General features: G+C 35.0%; 1 protein-coding gene across 1 annotated transcript in view; it reads left to right on the top strand.

The window, feature by feature from the left end:
• The first annotated feature begins 571 nt into the window (after positions 1-571).
• Positions 572-12,852, top strand: part of LOC135707761 (allatotropins-like) — a 73,255-nt gene continuing 60,974 nt past the window's right edge. Inside the window, exon 1 of the mRNA XM_065229645.1 lies at positions 572-1,395. Within this exon, the coding sequence (XP_065085717.1) occupies positions 1,390-1,395 (6 nt within the window). The 5' untranslated portion in view covers positions 572-1,389. The remainder of the gene's footprint in view (positions 1,396-12,852) is intronic.

Below are 12,852 nucleotides of genomic sequence, written 5' to 3'. Positions count from 1 at the left end.
TGGTAAACCATCTGGACCAGCGCCTTTTGACGTATGCAAGGACTCAAGAGCATGCAAGATTTCTTTGAGGGATAAATTGTTAACTGTAATATCCGTCATTGGCTCCGGAAGGTATGAAAAATATTCATAATCGCGATCATTCTCGTCATGAGTTGTGTAAATGTTCTGAAAAAAGTCCGCAAGTACGCAGGGTTTATGAATAGATTGAACAAAATACCCTTATTTTATCGTGGGAAGCAAAAATCATTTTACTACAACTGATATAACAAAATGTGTAGTTTAATAAGATGTATCCAATGCACAATTAAAAGAGAGTATTTTTTTCGACCTATGTCACCTTATGTAACGGTAAAGAAGCATAAAAGTACCACCAGCAACGCAATGAACGAAGACATCGCATGTCCTTATGGGTGATGATGGGGGACGTCATCAACAAGAATGACGCCGCCGCCGTCACCGACGACGACGACGGCGACGACGATAGCACCGAACGACGCCGATGATGGCAATGCTTGCGATGATGAATAGGAGAGGAAATAAAAGGAACTGATCTTGTAAAGCAGTAAGCACTTCTTTCTGGTGACCCCGAGGATACAGATGACACACGAGAGTTAGGCCAACAGGAACAACAAGTGATCTTCAGGGGCTGTGAAGAACGTTAGATTAAAATACAACGCAAACATAGGAGTGTGGTGCTGTGCTAAAGAGAGGAAAAAACAAGAAAGGATTTGGACATTGAACGGAAGCAAACGACTTTTGAATAATTTGAATGCACGGAAGCTAGAAGAAAGCATTAGGGGAATTTAAATCCGGTACCATACTTTCATATGCATTTTTGCAAAAGTGTTAGTCAGTGAAGGATTCTATCAACGTGTAGAACGAAAGAACTCTGGTGCTATTGTTTCTGCTTTTTCCTATTCAAATACTTGCATTTTCACCGAAAACAAAAGCAACGACGAGGCAGTGAGTATTTTTTACTTCCAGATTAACAATAACCCCCTGCTAGAGGTTAGTACAAGTAGATCTCAGCACCACTTAAATCTTGCCACTTGGCAGTCCTATTCTAACAAGTGTACGAATAGTGGTAAAGTAGCACAGAAAAAAAAAGTACATTCCCTGGGAAGCACGTCACTAGTGAATAAATTTATGACGCGGAAGGTCTATGAATAAATTTGTAAATCTACAAGATTTGTCGTAATCGGGGTGTTTCTATCCGTGCAACTAGTTGCAAGTGTAACCGTCGGATTTTTGGCAACTGCGTGTACGGTGAAAGAGTAGGTGCTGCACAAGTTGAGTTAAAAGAGGGTGGAGAAGCAATAAATTTTGGCACGAAAGCCCAAGTGCATCGTGATAAACTACTGACGAATTTAGTGATCCTCTGTGGGAGTCATGGAGGTGAGTAGAAAAGTGATTTATTTGGTCCGGGAATGGGTCGTAGATAGTGCAGATGTATTTCTTGTTTCAAAATGGTATGTAGGTTTAAATTGTGAATATATTAGGGCTTTTTCAACATTGAACTTTGAATTAATTCCTTTGCTACACACTTAGAAAAATTCATGTAAATTTAGGTGCTCTGAGAGTGACACATACGAGCGTCAATTTTGACATAAATTTGAGTCACAACAGACGCAAAATATAGCCTAATCAAACCTAATTTTTGTCGAGCAACGAATTTTTCAGTTTCGGGCACTTAATATTACATGACTTGTTAGTTTACGTCTCCTTTTTTATGTCAAAGATGGATTCCGTCACGTGTAAAAAATTTTATTTCTAAGTGTGTAAATTCAGTCGAAAATATGATTTGATATAGGGTGACTAGTACATGGTCTATCCGCAACAGGGTAATAGAGGACCTCAAACAATGCAAAAAACGTTCTACAGTATACCTCAATTCAATAACGGCGATATTTAGTTTTTAATGTTTGTGAACCACCCTAGTGACTATACCAACCAATTATTGATCTAAAATAAAATGTCAAATTCAGCTAGAAGTATGCGCTATCCGACGAGCAGCTCAAAATTATCAACCAAATTGGTAAAAACATTTTTTGGCATCAGATTGAAAAGCGTAATTCCTGCACAGTCGTGTAGGCCATGTGTAGTAAAGTAACCCATTGGAACCATCTTTGTTCCAAGAATTTTCCAACACATTCCAATTAAAATCTGAAAGATGCAATAAAAAAAAAAACAAAATCAGCAATAAAATATCCAGAAAGTGCAAATAAAAAACCAATGTTTTTCATAACAAATGGAACAAGTGACCTAGACAATTAAAAAATTTCAAATAAAATCTAAAATAAATAGCGATAACAATAAGCTTTTTATTGTTAGTTATAAATTTTGAGTTGGTCCCTTTTTATTTTTTATGGAAAATTCTTCATTTTTTATTGGTACCGTAATCCAGGAGCAAATTGACCACTATTGAACGTAAATATTTAAATAATTTTCTACTATAAACTAAATTCAAAAACTAATGGTATTTAATTCAGTAGCTATGAGGGCTCCACCTGCATGTTGTCTTATAATATTGCACGTTTTGTTAATTTATCAACCCCTCAAATGGCTTCCCAGTGCATTTGTAGTAATTGTTCTTATTCAATGTGGGTTCCCTGAATCCTATTTAGATGCAAAAACCTTTGTGGGAAAAGTATTTTCAGCAAAAACGTAAAAAAGTATTTTTGCGAAAAACTTTGGATGTCTTAATATTTGAAGCATTCTACCATAATTTATTAAATAATTCGGATTCATTGACACTTAGTTTAGTAGGAAATACTACTTGAATGGTAATGACAACAATCCTTGCAGTCCTATGATCGTTTGTTTGGATTGTATGCTACTTAACGTCAGCTCTAAAAATTTAAATTTATGCAATAAAATACAATGTTTTGGTATGAAAAACACATCAGGGCAATCATTGGAGTGCTTTTAAGATTTCTCTTGATATCTAGCACCGAAAATGTTATACGTGACAATTAACAACGCATAATAATAAATTTAACCCTGGTGATCAATTTGATTAAAAATCTGAAAGTTGCAATGAAAAATTCACAATTAGCACTTAAATATTGAAACAGTACCGTAGCCCGTGGGCAGTATTTTTATCCTTAATGAAGATAGCAAAAAATTGCCCCCAATCTACGGTACTTTCCCAATATTTAAGTGCTAATTGGAGTTTTTTAATCGGAAATTTTTCGATTATTTGTGGATTGTTAAAACTTTTCGTTAATTGCTGCTCAGGTTTTTTGGCGATTTTAAGTGCAAAATGTGAATGCTTTAGGTGTTGTATATAATATTACCCATAAAAACTGATTGTAAATGATGAGCATGAACCTTATCGACATACTTAGGCTTGTTTCGTTACTGAGGACATCGTGAAAACCCTGATTGATCCAGTTGATCAAATAATCCGAATTTCAAGACAATTTGGAGAACCTAGAATGTGTGGTGGTGGAAACTTATCCTGAACTAATTTATGTATAATAAACATGACATGACAGTGCGTGTACCGTTGTTAATGGTGTCGTCCCTTATGTCCATAGCAAAGCATATGCTATAGCATAGCATATGCGATTGTACAAATCGTGGGTGGCTATTTAAAGGTCAACTAATACATTTTGCAGAAAATATCGTTGCCTGCGAAAAAGCACTTGGCATTAACACTCCGAACACGATGGCTCCGGTAAAATGTGTAACGGCAATCGTTCAGTTTCGAGGGGCTCATGGATGAACAATTTGGAAAGTTGCTAATCTATTTTGATGATAATAAGAAATCGGTGTATCCCGCAAGCAATTTAAAACTTGACAGCTCAGCCCAAGTAACGAAAGCCTTTCACTAAGTGGGCTATAGGTTTATCCAAACGATCGAAACTTCACTGTAATTTGATTGATATCACTGTGCAATAAGCTGGGATTTTCTTTTTCTAGCGCGGAAAGATTTGGCCATATTTGATTATTATGTGGTCTTTTGAGTTAAACCGAAGACAACGTATCAAGAAGATTCCTATCCAAGCAACACCGTTTGTCATAAAGGGGTCTACATAACTTATTTATGACAATTTCGGCTGTAAAAAAACGTCTAGTCACTTATATTCAACTAATTTATAACAAAAAAGGCACAGTCCACCGCTTGTATCTACATATAACATAAGTGAAGTTATGTATGATTGCCTTGCGCAACTTACCCAAGTAACATTTTACGTTTTATGAAGTACTACAAGGCTACTATAAAACACCCTGGTCAAGACAACTTTGTCTTTATTGCACCCACCAAAACCTCATTAAGACTAAAATCTGTCTAGTTGGTCCACCCTGGAGAGGGTTTTGAAGGGAATATTTTCGAGGCTCTTCAAGATTGATTAGCTGCAAAAAGGTTGTACGACGAAAGTATTGAGAACCATTTGAAATCATTATTAAACCTACATTTTTTAAAATATTTATTAGGGAGATTTTTAGCCTAAGGCTAGTTTATATCCGTGACTGAAATGAATGCCATTTGGCATCAATACTTGTGCCATTTGATTTAGAGATGAACTAGCCTAAGGCTAAAAATCTCTTAAATAAAGAATTAAAAAAAAAAAATGTGCCATTTGCCTTTGAAACTTGCTAAGCGCACTACAAATAAAGTATCAATCAAGATAAAAAGGGGTTCACAAATATCATCCGATCTTGCCAAATTCATTGTTCAAAACTGTATCGGTAAAAAATCCTCATATTTTTTTCATTATTAATGTGAAATAATTACCAAAATTATCAAAAAAAAATTAAATAAATCCGCCTTCGGAAAACGTTGATTTTAGCATATTTCTTTTAATTTAAGAAACAAAATGTAGTTATTTTTTATATTAATAATTGCACCCAGCCGAGATAATTGGATGATTTTCGTAATCTCTTTACTGCTCATTGATGAATTGATCAATGAACATCTTGAAAAACGAATAGGGTAGGTGTTCCAGTAATAGTGGTGTACCTATAGTTTCGGGGGGTTGCGGTATGGAGGTTGTGCCGGAATAGTGAGGAGGACCCGGATAAGATTATTTTTTATAGGTAGCTGTCCTAAAATAAAGTATATTTGCATATTTCAAACTTAAAATTAGCCCAAAAATTACCGAAAATCATTAATTTTCCTTGAAATTTTCACTTGTTTGCACCTATAGTTGCGGTAGTGTTCCTATAATTATGGAATCCATAAGAAACCAACGAATTCCACTATTATAGGAACCAAAGTTAGCAACTACCACAACTACTGGTTCAACAGTGTTCCTTATTAATGGAGGATGAGTTTTCTAAAACTGTATGCAATTTTATTACAGTGTAATATTTTTCTATCAAAATAGAGGTTTAAAGCTATAGATTGACGTATAACAATTGTGTGTACATCGTATATTTATTGATTAATTAATAAAATGGCTTAGTACCTCCACTACTGGCTCACCCACCCTATAGTTAAAAAAAAAACAACGGGAATAATAACAATATGGTGATAGCAAAATCTTTAATTTTCCATAAGCCATTTGTAAAAAAAATGTTTTTCTTTCATGAAATCGCTAATCAATGCAAAACGTTTTAATGCGACTTTATGACGATAATTTGCAGACTGAATTGTTTTTATCTTAAGCCATTTTGCTTGATCCTATTCTATTTATTTTTATGACGACATTAATGGTGGCAAAGCTACATGGAAAAAGTTAAACGTCAAAATTTGTTTATCTTTCGATAGTTTTGTTCTAAGAGGAAGAAGAGACAACTGTCTTCTTTTTGTCTGAGGCGTGTTCTTCTTCTTTCGCGGAAACGACCGTGCAAAAACTATTTCATACTGACTTCTCGTCGAAAGATCTCACTAATACAACGTCGCTAGGTGTAGTCGTGTAAAATCGATTTGTTTATTATTTTCAACCACTAAATTTGCTGTCAAAGTGGTCAACTTGACAGCGGGTTGTTTTTTTATTTTCAACCAGTAAAACGCATATAAAACTCCTCACCAATGCTAACGGTGGTCGAGAACTCAATGGGCAACGCAGTCGACTGTCAAAATTCAAGAAAATAGATTCCCTGTTGTAAAAATTCTTCCGTTTCTATACGTTCACCGGACCAATCAGATGCTGGTTCGCCTTTGACAGAAAATTGGTTAAAAAGGCTCCCTATTGTCTCCTCTTCCTCTTAGGTTTTGTTGTGCGATCATTGCAAGTTGCAACGAAGTTCTACTCCAGCGTTGGATCAACGAGTTGCGTGACATCCTCGATAAGGGCGATTTTCATAAATTGGAAGCAGGTTCTCTGGAAGTATATCTACATACCATGGAACAGGTGGAAGCTCAATCGTTCCAGAAAAGTTTCCCTTCTACCGATGAAGGTTCTGTGCGCTTACATGATTTTTTGGAACAGTTGACCCTTTCGCAGAATGAAACTGCTACTACGGTTCGGAAGGCAGCCAATTTTCAGCTTACTGACAGCTTCTGAAGTTTCCTGTCAGCAGTTTTCCGCAGTCCTAGTTTGGCACTGATGCATGTTAGTCGGATCAACATCGAAACGCAATTCCTGGAGAAGGCTTGTCTGTTTTTATTCATAACGTGACGCAAACGTCATTGACAATATTTTGTGTATTCCCATCAATTTTAAGCGTCTAATTTGACTTCTTCAATTGCTTCGTGAGCCACATTCACTTCACTCTTCTCAGTCGGCTGCTCTGTTGTTGTCGACGGGTTTTGTCGGAGCTACTGGGCCTTCCAGGAAATTCTGGAATTGGATTCCTTTTCCCTTCCGTCTTCAGCACCGATAGAATTATTCCTCCTACTATCTTTATATTACTATTATTATTACTCGACTATCCTTCGGCATTTCCTTTCCGGCCCACTCGATTTATTTTGTCTCTGTCTCTAGGCGGATCCATGTTTTTAGCTATTTGTTACCGTTTGAAACCGAACGGTTTTATAAATGCTTTTATAATGATTAAACACCTTTATGGAGTATTTTGTCGCGACATCGATAAACTAACACTAAGGAGGTTTATGCTTGACTAACTTAACAGTTTTATAAAGAGGTAGAATGCTGCATTAAATTCATTATTAAAAACAGACCCGTTTTGACTTTATCGTCAGACTTTAAAAGGTTTTTTAAAGCAGTAAAATGCTGAACTACTATCCAAGAATGTGTTGCACTATTAAATGCTTTATTTAAACTAAACAGATTGCTTATTGCCATTGTAACCCCAGAATAAATCAGATCGAAATCCAAAAGGTATGTTAAATTGCTGCTTGGGTATTTATCGCAACCTACTTTTTTGAATATGTTGTAAATTAATTTCAACCTACCAACGAATTTAATATGGGTCATTCCGAGTGACCGATAAAAGATACAAAAGTGAAATTGAACTCTCACTATTGCGATGGAGATTTGGTCGAACTTTTATGAATCCACATTTTTGCGCCAATCGAAGCACTCCTCGGTCCAGGAGAGCATTTTTTGTTTTTCGTGGGTTTCAAAAAAGCAATTCTTTCTTTTATCAATATCTTCGGAACAAATAAAGCTAGAATTAACATCATAGAATTTTATTATGAAAAAATTAGACGAGGAATCTCAATATGGGTTTATTATGTTTATACAATGTTGCCAAATATTTTATATTTGTGATTAAAAACTAAAAACGCAAATTTCTCAGTACACAATGAGTACATTTAGATTTCAAATTTTCGGCTAAAAATGTTTTAATAAATTATGGAATAATAAGATATTATGATAATGATTGGTTTGCGTAAGCAACAAGACAAGATTGTAAAGTTTGTGTTTGACACATAAAACTTGCAAATTTAGCTTTGACAGAGTCACAATGAGTGGTTTTCTGATCGCCTTTTCGCGAAGATGAAGAGCGAAGAGTGGGTGAGATAAATGACGCTTATTGCGACTCTCATGTAGCAAAATTGACAGGTATTATGTGTCAAACACAAACTTTACAATATTTTCTTGTTGCTTACGCAAACAAAATATTATCATAATATCTTATTATTCCATAATTTAATTAAACTTTTTTTTTGCCGAAATGAATGGAAGGAACCCTGAAAGCAAGTAAACATCAAATCAAGAATAAACTGTCTACAGTGTTGTAAAATTTTAAGATTAATTTTCCACCTACAAACATTAATGGAATTTCTTGTGGGTATAAGTATTTGATTGCATAGCACAATCGCGTTCCACAGACTTTTTTTTGCATATAAAATAGATAAAATAACATTCAATCAAAGTATAGTTGCTGAGATATAGAGTTTTGGAAGAAAAAATATAAAACATGGCAAAGTGTTCTTTTTTAAATTTTTTCAAATTAAACTGAATCACTCTCCATATGTTCATTATTAATCGCTTATTACAGACAAACAGACAAAATGCCTCACATAATGATTATCTTCTCTCGACGGTTATTTTAATTTTTCGATCATGATCATGATCATTGAGGAGCGACAATATCTTCTTATTATTTCCAACATTTTATTTTTTGGTAATTTGTAGTGTTGCCACCGGTAGCACACTTTGATATGTACTATTTGTCGTTTGAACACCATCACCATTTTTTAAGGGGTTAGGCCAGTGTAGAACCTGAAAAAAGGGACGATATTGCGATATTTTTTTGAACAGAAACACTTTAAAAGAATGCGGTTTTCAGTATTTTATTGAAAATATTTTAAATAAAATTTTCCAAAATTTTTGTTTTTCAAATGTGCAGCGAGGTGGCGCTGCAGTCGTCTAAGTGATGGCAACCCCGGCGAGAAGCGGTTTGCGGGCAGAAACGATTTGCAGCTGGAGGTAGTCCTAGAACAAAATGGATAAAAGTTTCATAAACTAGATTTACAGACAAACAGACATAACACATTGAGTATTTCTCACTGTAAAACATCGTCGCTAAAACATTACCACCATCTGTTGAGTACACTGTGGTGGGCACTACACTGAACAGATGGTGGCAGTGTGTAAACGTCAAACGCAAGGGAATTGACTATACGCGCCACAGGTGGCGGTAGTACCAACTACGATACTTTTAAATTGTCCGCTAAATGCTTATCCGATGAACAACTTCCGAGTTTTATGTCTGTTTGCCTGTGCTAGAATGTTAAAACTAGTGAAGTACCTGGCCGATTGTAAAACTATTGATTTTTGAGAAAAAAGCACGTGTTTGAAAAAACTGATCTGATTTTCAGCCAAAAATATCAAATATAATCGTTATTAACAAAATAAAGATAAAGATAAAAATTCACGTAGGGTAAACGCTCCTACAGTTGCGGTACGGTAGAAGCGTTAGGTTCCTTAAGTTGTGTATTGAGTCTCCATGCACAACTATAGGAACCTAACGGTTCTAACGTACCGCAATTATAGGAGCGTTTCCCCTACTTCAATAGAAAAAGTATGTAGAGCAAACTACAAAAAGAAATCAAGTCGATTAATTAATTAGAAATATGACTTTCGTTTCCGCCCGACTTGAAAACCATGGTTTCGAGAAAAACGCGATTAAAGATAAATTTCTAGCCGGGAGCGCGCAAATAATACGAAAGAAAGTGTTCCCGAGTATAAAACCAATTGTCCCGTATTCTTTTGACTCTAAACTATCATTTAAGACAAAAAATAAAATAAAAAAATCAATTGTTTGAACCCGCTACAGTGACCTAACCCCTTAAGCACAGTGCCCTCCAAAGTGTAATCAATAGATTGCAGTAATGGTTTTGGACTTTGTTTTACAGTCAATAATATTCACAATATTATATCAATTTGTAAATGACGTGACGTATCTATTCCATGACGTGTTAAAGCAGTATTTTCCATATTTAGCCTCAAGTGGTCATTATATATTCAAACATGGTTGCATTTTTCAGCCCTAATTCTAGTTTACCGTGTTATTTGTCTAAGGAACACTTCAATATTGGGTTTGCATAATTTTTAAAGAAAGCTTATGCCTTTAAAAAAATACTGGGAAGAGAAAAATATATTGGATGGTCAGTGAGATATCCTGCTCGTCTGGGATTTTTTTTCGATATGTATCATTTTGTATCTTCCCTGTATGAGTACAATCACTGCCTTACTATTATACTAAAGCAAAAATGGTAATGGGATTAGAAAATTCTCAAATAACATCTGTGGTAGTGCATCTAGAACACTCAGTTGAGGGTCAGCGCAAAGTTTCACACGAGACGTTGGTTACATTACCTACTAACAAACATATAAACAAACTGTTGAATATGTGACAGAAGATCATCATGTGATCTAAACTGTCTGTTTGTCTGTGAAGACGATGGAATAGAATGAAAAAATAAAATTATCCACATTTTAAAACAAACAAAAACACATTGACGCAACAATACAATTTGTGAACACTATACCGAAAACTCTATTTCTAGATTCATTGGGCTGTTATCTTCTGAAAACATTCAGAAGAGGGATTCCATCTGCTTTCGAAAATATCTCAAAAAATCACATTCGTTAAATTTATTTTTCTTTCAAAATTATTTACCACAGCAACTATTCTCTGAACTTTTGTTATTAATTTATCTTATCTAAAAAACGAGGATCGCGACTGTCCTGCAAAATTAAATATTTCATTCAAATATATTCTCAAAAAAATCCCATTACTGTTTTTAGTTTGAAAATTAAACTTAAATTTGGCAACACTGTTTGTTTCAGAACTTTATGTTTTCTTGCAAATACCTAGTTATTTATGCAACAAGCTGCAAAATGACGATTTTATCAGCACATATTACAACGAGTGCTGAAACTATAGAGTTTTGCAACGAGTTGCATACAAAATTGAGTTTCAATTATATGTATCTGTATAGTACACTGTGTCAAGATTAACTACATATAGACATCCATGCGTGTGACCAAAACTTTCTGATCCACTTTCTGAGTTTTGAAATACTACTATCACAATTTTTCAAGCTCTAGGTTGGTAGACGAGAGATAATGCAATACCCAACAAACATGTTCAGCTTTAAAAGCCAACTTTTCAAGCATGGTGCTGTGAAGTAGCTGAAAAAAAGCTGCAAATACACTCAGTCACACTGAATAACAGCAGCCAATAAACACTAATGTCACTTCTATGCAAATATTAATCAACTTTCAACTTGTAGCTACAAAACAAAGCTAACAAAGTGAATATATTACTCATTTGATGGCTTCTAAACAACCAACCACTCTTGCTGAATAACATAAACATCAAAAGTGCTTTTTCAACAACTAAACAACCTGTACTCAGCTAATAAACTGTGTTAGCGCTACTTTGGAAGCATTTTTTTTACAGTCAACTAGGTTTATTTTTAGACGTGCGCTGTTTTATAGCTTTTACTCTGCTCCTATACAAAGCTGAAGTAACTAGTCGAGAAAAGTGATTCATGTGCACTATTATAAAGCCTCTACTAAACGATATTATTGTAGAAGGGCATGCATATTTGTTTACGTCAGTTCAAAGTGTTGACGTAGCGGAGTTGGTTGTGTCAAGATTTGCCAATACGATCGTCTCGAGTTCGATTCCAGGTTCCGGTGCAGGGGGGATTATTGGATAACCGGAAAAAGGATGAATAAGCGCGTTTCAAGTTCGCACACAACTAAAAAGCAGGATAACAGCTGTTTAGAAGCGTAAATGGAAATGCAATAAGAGCTTGATCCCACTGTCCCAACAGCCATAAGTAGCTGACTAAATTCGCCAGATTTGCTTGCAAAGAGGTTGAGTAAAGGTTTTCTCATATCGTATAACATTTGAATACAGCTTGCGGCTGTATAAATGCAATGAGTAAAGCGTTTACATTGCAAAAATTGTTAGTTGGGTATTCAGTTTGCGCACGCTTTTCAAACCTTTGCGCACGTTTATTTTAGTTAGAAAAAATTGGCCGTCTTGTTACTCTACCGCATGACGAAAAAACAGATATGATGAAGTGGAATTGAAAAAAAATCTTTAAACATAGTAGGCGAGCAAAATGAGTTCCTTTAATGGGTTTCTTTCTCTCATAACTTTTAGCTTTCTTTGATGCAAAATGCTGTATCTCAAGAAAAACACAAATTACTTTTTGTCGATAAATGTTTCTTATCTAAACAAGGATGTGGAACACGATGGTGTTGTCAGAATGGAAGTCTAAATATACTCATTGTAAGAAAATCTCGTTTTTAGTTTTTAAACGCAAATATAAAATATTTGGCAACACTGTACGTCTCATAAAAATACCCTAAAGTGTTAATGGTAGCTTTATTTGTACCAAAGATAACGATAAACGAAAGTAATGCTTTCTTGAAAAACATGAAAAATAGAAAATGCTCCCCTAGACCGATGGATTCGATTGGCACAAAAATTTGGATTCATAAAAGTTAGCCCAAAACAACACTTGGCACGGAATGACCCGTATGTTTATGTTTCAATTATCAATTTACAAATCTGGGTAATTATATTGTGTGAATAAAGTGCATACACTGCCCCGTAACGTGGGTAGATCACCTTTTCGTGGTACGTTACGGGATGTAAGATCTACCACCGATTCCTAGTCTTGACTACTTCAAACTAGGGGAACAGGATTTTTCAGTAATCAAATGAACACATCTTAGTCCTTGTTACTTTTTATGCCTTGTTGATAGTGATAAGCAGGCATGGAAAATCATTTGCATTCATTTCGTGCATTCATTTACATTCATTTACCTCTAACCTTTTTCATCAACAAAATTCCGCAAAATAATGTATAGAGCTTTTGTAGGTTTTGTTATAAACTACAACTTTTGTAAACAACTCAAACCCGTATCTCTTATGTATGACGAACCAGAGCAAACAGAAGCCACTACTGTTTTTCAGTGAATGCAATTCACATTCACTGAAAAACAGTAACAAGTTCTGCCCGTT

The sequence above is a fragment of the Ochlerotatus camptorhynchus genome, unplaced genomic scaffold (assembly GCF_037179485.1).
Source record: "Ochlerotatus camptorhynchus isolate MF236.1 unplaced genomic scaffold, CSIRO-AGI_Acam_v1.1 ptg000317l, whole genome shotgun sequence".
Lineage (NCBI taxonomy): Eukaryota > Metazoa > Arthropoda > Insecta > Diptera > Culicidae > Ochlerotatus > Ochlerotatus camptorhynchus.
Note: the sequence above shows the minus strand (reverse complement) of the source record. Positions and strands in the feature narration are given on the sequence as shown.